Source organism: Callorhinchus milii, unplaced genomic scaffold, assembly GCF_018977255.1.
Source record: "Callorhinchus milii isolate IMCB2004 unplaced genomic scaffold, IMCB_Cmil_1.0 Scaffold6, whole genome shotgun sequence".
NCBI lineage: Eukaryota > Metazoa > Chordata > Chondrichthyes > Chimaeriformes > Callorhinchidae > Callorhinchus > Callorhinchus milii.
The window spans coordinates 20,084,277-20,096,305 of record NW_024704747.1 but is presented as its reverse complement, the minus strand read 5'-3'; the positions used below and the strand labels follow the sequence as shown (position 1 = coordinate 20,096,305).

At 36.9% G+C, this 12,029-nt stretch overlaps 1 protein-coding gene across 1 annotated transcript in view; it reads left to right on the top strand.

Moving 5' to 3' along the window:
- acadl (acyl-CoA dehydrogenase long chain) overlaps positions 1-12,029 on the top strand; it is a 23,294-nt gene extending 11,265 nt beyond the window's left edge. Inside the window, 8 exon segments of the mRNA XM_042336238.1 lie at positions 3,278-3,388; positions 3,390-3,443; positions 5,282-5,383; positions 6,429-6,542; positions 7,144-7,271; positions 8,720-8,787; positions 8,790-8,805; positions 11,936-12,029. Coding sequence (XP_042192172.1) covers positions 3,278-3,388; positions 3,390-3,443; positions 5,282-5,383; positions 6,429-6,542; positions 7,144-7,271; positions 8,720-8,787; positions 8,790-8,805; positions 11,936-12,029 — 687 coding nt within the window.

Here is a 12,029-nt window from a genome sequence, read left to right as displayed (position 1 = left end):
ATTCATTCTCTATGTGGACTTTCTCATATACTTGATTCAATATGTTGCCTGTGAATTATTAGAGGAGGGTCTTGAGACCCTTCTCTTCGACCATGCCTCCTACCCCTACCCTCCCTGCCCTCCACCCCTCCTGATCCCAGCCACCAGCTCAGATGCGGATCCCTGACTGTCCAGAGCCTTGGGGTGTCCTCCTGACCTGAAAGGCGCTATACAAATGCAATTTGTTGTTGTTGTGAAGCAACTCCTTCTATAGACTAGCAGGGATACAGTGATCAGAAAAGAACAAAGATTTTGTTCATTACGATTAACAAACCCAGGACATTACTATCCTATACTATTAATAGTCGACTCCATTTAAAGTATTTAAATAATATTTCATTTAAATTATCAGTATGTCATTATGCAATTTTCATATGACCTGTTTACTGACAATTTCTGGAAGTCAGTTGTTGATTACCCTTTGGTAAACTCACAGTGATTAAACTAATACATGTTTAATCTTTCTGCCTGGAAGTTAATGCACATCAATGAGTGCCTATTATAGCACCTGCTGCTAGTGATGGAGCAAAAGATCCTAAATAAAAATGAGTCATCATGAATGTCACAGTATTTGTAAGAGGAAATAATAGATACTCTGGAATGATTTCAGAGGCATTGTATTTCACAACATTATCTGGGCACTTGTTCAATGATTGTTTTATGACATGTTGTGCTAAAGAGTCTCCAGTTGCTGCAGGTGAGAACTCCCAAACTCAAAAGTTTCTATCTTCCAGTTCTGGAGTGTGCAATCTCCTTGCCTGATTGAATGGTAACTCGACCAGCTGGAGGTATGAAATTTCAGCAGTAGTTGCTAAGCACTATGCATACCAACCAGGGGAGCCACGCAGTCCCGGATATGAGAGTCTTTGATTGCAAGACCCCCCCACCCTCCCATTTCAGCTTAATACTTTCCAGCAGCCACCATGCCAGGTCAGCTTATGGTGTATCTCCCATCGTGATGTTCCAGATACCAAATCAAATGTCACATACCCACAGGTCCTTGTACAAGAGTCTTTGGCAAAGAGACAGGTCACTACTTCCACTTAATCCGGAGAAACATTTGAGTATCGTCTGGAGCCGTATCATTCTGCAACTGTTTATACCATAAATTCACGTTACAACTGGGGGAAAAAAATGTGGTCACTCAATCCACAACTATTTGTGGGACATTACCATGTGCAACTGGCTGCCGCGATTCGCCCACAAAATATACAGGATACAGGAAAATATACAGAATATAAAATATACATGAAACTTTTCCATACAATGTCTCGGACCTGTGGTCCATTAAGTGAAATTGTTTTATGCATCGTGTACCCTACAAGCTTAAACAAGAACAACAACTTGCATTTATGTAGCACCCTTCACGCAGGGTTTTGGAGCACTGGAGCCTGACGCCGAGCCGGGGGAACGTTCGAAGAGGAAGGTGTTAAGGCGTGATCTGAAAATTGGGAAGAAGGGGGCTAGGCGGAGGGATTGAGGGAGAGAGTTCTAGAGATATGGGGTGTAGTGGCTGAAACTAAATTGGTATTGTTTTGAAATCTATATTTTAATCAAATTTGTATTACCCTACAGAATACTTGTACAAGGAATCCTAACCATAGACTGTTTTTCTCATTCCTCACCCAGTGTTAAAAGTTTTTCTACATCTCTTTTTAGGCCACTGTGACATATATCATTTCCTAGCCAGACAGGCAGCCCACTCCCTCTATTCATTCTGGTATGTAATCAGTTGCTAGGAGATGTAAGAGAGTGACCAGAGGTGAATTACCCTTCCAGTTTTCTCTTCTTTCCAATGACAGAAATTCCAGACATTTGCTCAGCACCTCCCCTGACAACCTGAGTGAGATTGTGAACGCAATCTGGAGTGCTGCATACCTTGCCACTCCCGTGATGCAGAAACACCTCAGTGCCTCCCACATAAGCTCAGTTACAGCTAAAGAACATTTTCAGTAGTTTCCTCAAAAACTGCATGCTTTGCTCAGTGTCCTGAACTGTAATCAGCGATGGTATTTTGTGAAAGAATCCAGTTTGTAACATTGCTACACAGGTGAAATTTTGCTTTGATTCTGCTTGCCTGTTAATGAAAACCTACTTGGGACCAATTATGTTAAGCAGATTGAAGCTGTTTGTAGCCCTATTGACTGTATAATGTGTATTGCCCTGGAGGAGTTTCATGCAGAAACCTCTCCACCATACATTTGGCAAAAAGGATCAAGGCAAAATGTCACTGGTCACAATTTTACCATTGAATTGTACCACAGCTAAGTTGTATCAAATCCTAACCACTGAGCACATGATTCTGTTTGTAAGTAATGTTTCAAATTAAGTATTTCATAAATAAGGCTATAACGTTTTACCGTTTAAGGAAGCAGCAAAATGCACTTTGTTGGTTTTATGTTCTCTTGACAATGTGCCACTTGGAACACAACAGCAATTTTGTTCTTAGGACCTTTTACGTCAGATAATAATTCTATTATTACAAGTCCTGAAGCACTTAACAAAGAGGATATGGATCACAGAGCAGATCGGGAAGAAGACAGATGAGAATGTTGATCAAAGGCACAGTTAAAAAGATTTGATTTTAACAGGGTTTTGAAGGCAAATGTGCAAGTCGAAAGGATTTGAGGGAGAGTTTTAGAGAGTGAAGACAATAGTGGCCGAATGGTGGACAGAAAGGGCATAGAATGAACTTTAGATGGAGCAGAGGGTGTAGACAGGAGTATGGGCAGATTGTAGAGATAGGATGGGACAAGATCATGAAGAGATTTGAAAGTCATGCCAAACATAGTGATGAAAAAATGAACGTTTGTTTTATGGATATGTTGTATGACATTGTTATGGAATATAATTTGCATAAAACACAAATGCTCCTGTTTTATTAAATATCAAATGCAACTTTTTTAAATGCAGTTTATTTTAACTTTGACTCCTGCAGTATTTGCCAAGAGAGCCTGGGATAACCGTGTATGTTCTTAACTAGAAATTCAAACTAAAAATATCACATCTCTATTCTTAATTTTACAGAGAATTGAAATTGTTAGCATATTACACAACACAGATTGTCCCAAATGACCAGTAGGTGATGTCTGAGTTAATTCTACCTAAATTTTGACAATTTTACCCTAACCTCATGACTTGCACTTATAATGTAATTAAGCTAACCAGGAGGCAAAAGTCCCAAAGAAATGAATCGTTTAAAGGCTCTACCAGTTTATTGTTATTTCTTTTGTTGTAGGTTTTTATAAGTAATGGTTGGCTGAGCGATGTGGTAATTGTTGTTGCTGTTACGGATCATGAGGCAAAATCGTGAGCCCATGGGATTAGCCTCTTTCTTGTGAATAATGGCAACAAAGGGATTCATAAAAGGACGAAAACTGGAGAAGATTGGTTTGAAAGCACAGGTTGGTCTGATTTTCTTTGAACGTCAATAAACTTTTTTTCTTAATGACGATTTCGAGTGATTTACTTGAACAGAATCATTTGATGAATCCTGATAACTGTTTACTGCTGTGTTGGGTCTATAAGATTCTCGTGCATAAGATTTTCACGCATGGAAAACATTTCTTTGCCTTCTTTCTGCTTGCCTGCTTCCTTTGTTATTGCCTGGTTTCCAGTGTATATATAAAAAAGGTCTCAGGTGCGACTTGCAAAGTACTGTGCTCGATTGAGATAAACTAATTTATGACCTATTTAATGTGGCCATTGTTTTTTAATCCTGCATGCTGGCTAATGTTTGTCTCTTGGGATGGTTTTCATTTTGAATGGAGTACCGTAATTAAATAAAGCAAAGAAGGCAACACTGGAACAACTACAAGAAGGGAAAAATGGCAAGATGGAATGAATGTTTCAAGATGCGCTGGCATGTAATTCTGAGCACTTGCCTTTGGATTTTGTAAGGAACCTGAGAAAATGTTTGCATTTTTTTAAAAATACTTAATGCATCGTGGTTGAAACACAGTGACTCTTCTACTAATCGTGACCTTGCTGCTGATACACAGTACATATTCCGATGCCTCCTTCTGTTAGTTACAGCATTTATAATTTGATAATTTTGCTAAAAATCCTATTGTATCTGCTTCAGATGCAGTACATTTATTTCCATTATTCACAGCTGTGAAGTATTACCTGCTAAAGAAAACTAGGTCAGGAGGGATTGATTGCTGCAGTTGGTTAAACACTGCTGTTTCACTGCTGAGTCTTTGGTTAAAATTCACCTTCTCCATCTCTCAAAGAAGTTACCAATTCAAATGAGAAACTCCTGGAGTGAATGTCCCTTTTACAAGTCTGAACTTGGAATGGTTTACTTTCCCTATACAATATTTTGTAGAAGCCTTTCTGAGCACCCTTGTTAAGTGTCCTCTCCTGCACTAGGCTCCCCAACCCTATCACCCCCATCTTTGCCCAACTCCACTGGCTTCCCGTCACACAGAGGATACAGTTCAAGATCCTGGTCCTCACTTTCAAGGCCCTCCATGGTCTTGCTCCCCCCCTACCTCTCCGACCTCCTAAACCCCTAAGACCCTGTTCGCTCTCTCCACTTAGCGGGCTCCTGCCTGCTTCACGTCCCCCGCCTGACTTGCCCCACTATTGGGGCACTTGTGGGTAGTTAATGTAAGTTATAAAATATAATAGGTTGACAAACTTTTGATGGCATTGATTTTGCTTTAGTTGCAAAAACACTGCGTGTTTAATATTGATCTGCAAAGCCTTTAAATATGCCTCTGTTTTTTGCTGTAATTTTATTTGAATGTGCAGTGGACAGGCCTCAGTTCATGTACAATTATTTATTATCAGGTATCATTGTTTTGATATTATTTCTGTAGCAAATTATTTTGGTGCATAAGCCATACTGCTATTTTTAAAACTATATTGTTCTACATAATTTTTGGGATCACAAATTAAAGTTCATATGGACCTTCATTCTGTCTACAGTGTTGTAGAAATTTGTACTTAATTTTCCAGTCAGTTAAAGTTTAACTTTTAATATCCATATATAAAAATATTATTGAATGTTTTACAAACTACTGATTATGAAATCTTTCAGTTTGTGCCTTTTGTTATTGTGATTTTTATGTGAGTGAAAGGGATCCTTTTCATTCCGTGTGTCTGTTTGAGCACTGTGCGTAAGCAGTGACCTTTATCTTTTCCATTACTTCAGTGAATATCAATAAAGGAGCTATAAATTACTGTAGACAGTGCAGACTAACACAAACCTCTCTTGTGCTTTTTGAACGTAAAGGATACAGCTGAGCTTTTCTTTGAAGATGTTCGTCTGCCGGCTACTGCTCTACTGGGGCAAGTTAATAAAGTATTCTACTATCTAATGAATGAACTTCCTCAGGTACCAGCTGCATATTGTTTAAATTAACTGTTATAAGTATTTCTTAAACTATAGTCTCTATTGAATGAGTAAACTTACTTAACCTTCCATATTTCCCAAATCACCTCTGTGTTAAAATAGACGGCAATGATTGATTAGCACAGAATGAAATATTAATGCCAAAACGCACTGAATTTGGCAACTTAATCTCAGACCGCTTTCCAGAAGGAACAGTATGATAGCAATTCAGTACCTTGCATACACAAAATGTTTGTTTTACTGGATGGCATCAGATTCAGTAACATGCATTGTGAAGGGTGCCAGTGTGGGCTACTGTGGTGAGAGCTGCTCACTAACAGAACTGCTGTTAAGTGCTGATTTACATCTTTGTGTCCTAACATTGCCACTTCTCCAGTAAACTACGAACTGATGGGAACTGATATTTTTTTCAGTATCGGAGACGGGTCATTGTCCTGGATTTTATGGGGGTGGAGAAAGAAAAGTACTTCATGTGAAAAATACTTTGTCTTCCGCCTGCCCACCAACATTTTGATATCTTTAATGTTTCACTTGTGCTTTTTTTAAAATAAAGTTAATGACTGCTTGGCACAAATACTTGTAGTAGGTACTCCTGCCACCATCTCTAATAGTAGAAAATAGTAACAAAATGGGGAGAGGGAACAAGAAATGAACCTTTAGAAACAATAATATTCATAATAGAACCATAGACATTTACAGCACAGAAGACCATTCGGCCGATCATGTTTTAGCTGAAGCTTGAAAGAGCAATAATGTAGTGGAAAACCTTTGAAACCTGTTAAGTAAAAAATGAATGCTACAGATGGTTTGATTCACTGTCCTAATTATCGCATTATGACACAACCTACTGTTTATGTAACTCAGTCAAATCTGAAGCAATCTTGGTACCTTAATTTACTGCTCCCGCTCTCCCCTGCACAAATATATCAAATAACCTGTAAAGACACAGCTAAACCTGACTAATTTAAACATTACATTCTGTGGCAATTTGTTGATCTCATCTCTAAAATCTCACGTAACCCTATAGGAGTGGTTAATAATAGCAGCCATGGCACTTGCCAGCTGTGAATTCATGTTTGAAGAGACCAGAAGTTATGTGAAACAGAGAAAGGCTTTTGGGAAAACAATCGCTGATTTGCAGGTGAGAGTTCATTCCAAACTGAATGAGAAGTTTATAACAACAATATATTTCAATTGTACTTGCTTCTCGGAGAAACTAAATGAATACATCAAATGAATAATTTAATCAGTAAGCATAATTTAGCAAACCGATCAAATGTACTTAATCTCTATAAATTAAATGTAAAAGAAACTGAATACAATACTCTTCTTCAGTCTTTTCACTTTTAAAATGTTAAAGTAAATTTAATTGGCTTTGCCTTCCTGTCCCCCTCCTCAAACATGGGCTTTCTCCAATTGATTTTTAAGGATAATATTAGAAATTATAGCTGGTTCAACTTTGATAAAATAATTCTAGAAATGCTTATGGAAAAGAACTAAAACAGAAGGTTTATTAGGAACACTAGGAACATTCAGGAAAAAATCATTATTGCAACTGTTTCCCTTAGGTGAGCATGGGCCAGTAAATTGTAGATCGCATTTTATCTACCGGAAAGATTTAAAATACAGCCTTTTTGAAAAATATTACTGCACTTGACTATAGTCGTAAAACACTGTACTCTGAGAATTGGCGGGAATTGTGGTAACGATTGTGCTAATGAATCATTTCTTTTCACTTTTAGACTGTGCAGCACAAGCTTGCAGAAATAAAGACACAAAGTTGTGTGGGAAGAGCATTTGTTGACAGTTGCCTGCAGTTGCATTTGGAGGGTCAGCTGGATTCCGCATCTACCTCTATGGCCAAGTAGTGGTACGTGTTATTAGATATTGTGCATTTACTGTATGCCTTGAAAATACAAAGGAATATTGTTTTGGAGTTCATCAAAGGTACAAATGCTTGCAGGAGCTCTTTCAAAGATCAGCACAGACGTGATGGGCCAAACAGCTGCCTTCTGTGATATAAATTTCTGTGGTTCTATGTCATTCTTCTTTGCAGGTTCTCATGTATATTAGTATTAAATTGTGTTCGTAACTTCCACTTTTTGTTCAATACGGATGATCCTTTTTCTACAACTAAGATTGAGAATGTTAAATTATACACTTGAGAAATGTAGCTATTTTGCAATATGGTCAAATTATTGGTAATACACTATTTATATTACACCAAATAGTGTGAGTTTACATATATGTGATTGTTTACAAAGTTCTACCATAAAAGCTTGCAAATATATTTTATAATTTAAAATGCAAAATTTTTATTTCTTAAAAAAGCATCTTTTATATACAAATAATGTAATCCTTGTTCTGCATTGAACTGTTTAACTATAATTATTTGTGTTTTTTGGTGATACTTTTAACTCTTTAAGATGATTGTTTGAGAAGACTGCGGACAACAATTTAGAGCTAACCATCTATTTTTGGACACTATTAAATGATGCTTGACATTTGGAAAGGATGACCCTATTATGGAAAAACATAATCATCATTTCTTTAAGACTTATCAGACATTGTAATGGTATCGGAATGTTTTGGTAGCCCTGTAGAACTTTTTTGTGAAAAACTATATATATATATTTATATAAAAGGTTTATGATTTTCCTGTCTAATCAATCCCTTTCGTCCCTGTCATTTTGCTGCCCATTATTGCATGATTCAGGGGATGGGTAGGTAACCAGGATTCTCTACTTTGCTCCCAGAATTTCCCTAGCAACAAACCAAACTTATAAATGGAGGAACTGAAGCCTCTAACGCAGCCAGTCAGTATGGTAGGAGTTAGCTCAATGCCATTTCAAGTACAAGAAAGGAAGGAAGCATTGGAGAAAGAACGAGTGAACGCATTAACTGACGTAAACTGCAAGCTGTTGAGTTAATTTGTTTTTCTCCTCACCAAAGCTGGAAAGTGACTCAGCCCAGGCATAGAATTTTCCAGCTCTGAAAGGAGGATGTGCCACACAGACAAAAATGCTTTTAAAAGGGCACCTCTTACCACCTAGTTTCTCGAATTTTACCACCTTCATACGCGATAATGATATTCATAAATTAATGTTGTTTAAGAGCAAACTGATGTGTTTGTCATGACTCGTGAGAAATCCTTGGCTTTCCAGAGTGCAAGCCTCAGTGATAAGATCAATTTTAGTGATGGACGAGTTAAATATTTAATGGTGTCTCAATTTCTAAGAGTATTGTATAATATTACTATATAGTTTTCTATTGTATTATAATGTATAATACTACCCCTCCTTTCCCCCCCCCCCCAAGGGCATCTGAACTCCAGAATAATATAGCTACCCAGAGTGTACAACTTCATGGAGGATGGGGATATATGTGGAATACCCAATTGCAAAGTAAGTTTTGGTTTCTATGAATTTTGTAGTTTGACAAATGCTAGTTGTCAATTCTGCAGGGCAAACAACTTTTTTTTGTATTAATAGAACACAATAAAAAGAGACTTATGATTACTTTCCTTGTTATCAGCAATACGTGCTGTTAGGGAAATTAGAGTATTACAAACCGAGAAACCATTTATGAAAACCATGTCATTATACTCAATTATTTTCTTAGGTATTTCAATTTCTGTAAATGTATTAGTAACTTTTAATGAGTTTCTGATGCGTTATAGATTTTAGACAATAATCTACCTTTTGAATGACTCATCAATGCTCAGGAGCAAAACAATGCAGACAAGATCTGGCCAAAGACCTGTAAACAACACAGTGACAAATGTGGATTGTAACACCGGATTGTTAGAAAATGCAGTAGTCTAATCTTAATAAGATCAGCAGTTTCTGTCTCCTTACTCATAAAGAACTGTACCATCCAGACATAGAACATGATCATGCTGTCTGGTTAAGGCTGGAGTGCAGTTTTCCAGTTGTTAGTAAATACATCAGCAGATTAGCAGGAAACAAATCCAAGTAGATTCTTTTTGACCTGTATTGAATTGATGTTTTGCTATCAAATGGTGGAGAAATTAGTTACATGGAGTTTCTTCACACTGGTTTCAATCATGTAAACCATCTGTCTGTTATTACCAAAACAAACACTGGCGTTCAACTGAACATACGCGCATTAGTGTTCTGGTGTGCATAGGCTACTGAGGGCTTTGCATAACAGTGTACAATTGTCAGAGTACCATATTGTCAGGGTGTCACTGTTATTACTGCATTCCAGTGGAGGGAACTCTTAAGAGACCCTGTGTAAAAATACATTAAACTGCTAAGAGAATAAGTGCTTTTGCAGAATCTACTTAATTGCATTGCTGTTGGAAGAATTGTAATATTCTGGTTCAACAATGTGTGTTGAATAAAATGCATCATTTTTAATATAACAATTGTTGCATTTGTCTTAATATCATTCTATATTAAATGCAAGTTTAGTATTTGTTTAATTTCAGATCAACATCCCTTTTTTGATTGAATCATCAATCTAGCAATTTCAGAGAGAAGTTGAATTTTTATTCAGATTTATAGTCCTTTCTCGACCAAAATTCTGCTCAAAACTTCAATTCAATCAATCTGCTGCTCATCTTATTCCTATTGAAGTATGTTACTGGCAATCAATTACTACATTTTGCCTACATAAACATTCATTTGAATTAATCTCAATCAATGAATTACTTTGTTTCTTTTTGGTTCACCACAGTAGATTATCACTCCTGGAACCAAGGGAATGGGATTGTAGTTATTGTTGTGGTTAATAATAATCGTTGCATTTGATATAGCGCCTTATCACATCTTCAAGGGGTCTCAAAAGCGCTTCACAGAATATACTGTAAAGTGAATTGACTGTGTCTTGTGGGCGAAACTTAGAAGCCAATTGCGGACATTTGGGTTGATCAGACTAGGTGGAGCTTGAAATTCCTATCTACCTGTGCAACCCCTCAATTCCCAAATAGCAGATGGTGCCTTGACAAGTATCACAGATTGAATGCACCAAAAAACAGGTTGGATCTAGACCAAACAAGCTGATTAGAGGGTGTGCTGGCACAACTGTGAAAACATTCAAAGGCAGCTCCCTCTGGAGATTGAATGTACATTGTCCTCATTAAATTGTAAAAGAGGCCTACTGGTCCTTGGGTCACTGTGAAAGACATATTGATGTGTTTACCTAACAATTTAAACTGGTCGCGGTTGGTGCGAGTGTTTTTAAACAAATTAAGTTTTGATTCCCGTTAGTGTAAAGTCTTTTCCCGGTAGAAATAATTGTCATCCATAATGAGACAAAATGTGTCAGATAAACTATTAAAGGGAAATCCCATTCGGTGTAAATTATTCCTCTCTGCAAAAAAAAAGGACTTGAGAAGATATTTTGATTAAGATGAGTTTCTGTGCCATCTCCCTCGAGAGTAATAAAATGTTTTTAAAAAATTACATTTACATACCCCACTTCACAATAAAGTGCTCTGAGAAGCCACCCTCTGTGAAGGTACTATATAAATGCAAGTTGTTGCAAATGCTTTGAAAGTGCTTCGAGACATCCTTCTGATGTGAAAGGCACTATAACAAATGCTGTTGTTAATTATTATTATTATTTTTATTATCATTGTCAAGTTTTTGGCAAGGCTAGTCATGCAAAGAGTGATATTCCAATTTAAAGTTAGTAGGTAGAGTTACAATGCAATAACGTTCTGTATTCTGATCGTATGTTACATTATAAAAATGTGTTGAATGTAATAATTAATGTAATTTTTTTGACATTGGAAAAGAGTTCGGAGAGGAGAGAAAAGAGGTCAGATAGGAGAGTTTGGTAAATGTGGAGATAAAAGCTGCTGTTAATTCACTCCTGATTAAATAGTGTTATATAAACCTGTCTGAAGCGAGAGATAGGAGAAAGCACCTGAGATAGTACAAACAAAAAGGCCTGTCTGCTGTATTAGCACTGGTTTTATCTAGCAAAGCCTCACACAGAAAGTGAATCTTGTCTGAAACTGAGTCTCCTTGTCCATTTGAGATCAAATTTTGTAAATTCAGACCCAGTCAACCACTTAATAAGCATGAGGTGGCTTTGAGGTGCCCGGTTGCCATTAATTGGATTATTATGATAAAATGTATAAATGATTGGAATGAAATACAGCAGTTACAAGCTTTGCTGAACTTTCATTATAATGCATAATTGGCATTTGATTGTCAACTTCAAATCTACATTTACCCAGTGTTTGATTTTGCTAACTGAAATCATTATCTAAATATAAAGGTACACCAGATGTAAGCCCTGTGTTAAATGCTGACTATCATTGAATCTTCTTTGAGAATCCCTGCTGAAAATGGGCATCAGACACATGCCAGTGTCTTTGAATTGTTGTTCTGGCAATGAGGCAGAAGAATGTAAGGGAAGGATGGGATTGAGTCATTTAAAATTGCATTAATTTTCCACCTATAAAAATGCAGGGTTCTTAACAGGAGCAATTGCGTTTCTGACTTAATTTTTAAAAAGTGCACAGTAAACCATGAATTAATTAAATATGTTTACTTTCAGAGCTTTTGTGGATTCTCGTGTGCAGCCAATTTATGGTGGTGCAAATGAAATAATGAAGGAGTCCATTGGCAAAAGAATTGTGAGAGATCAATAA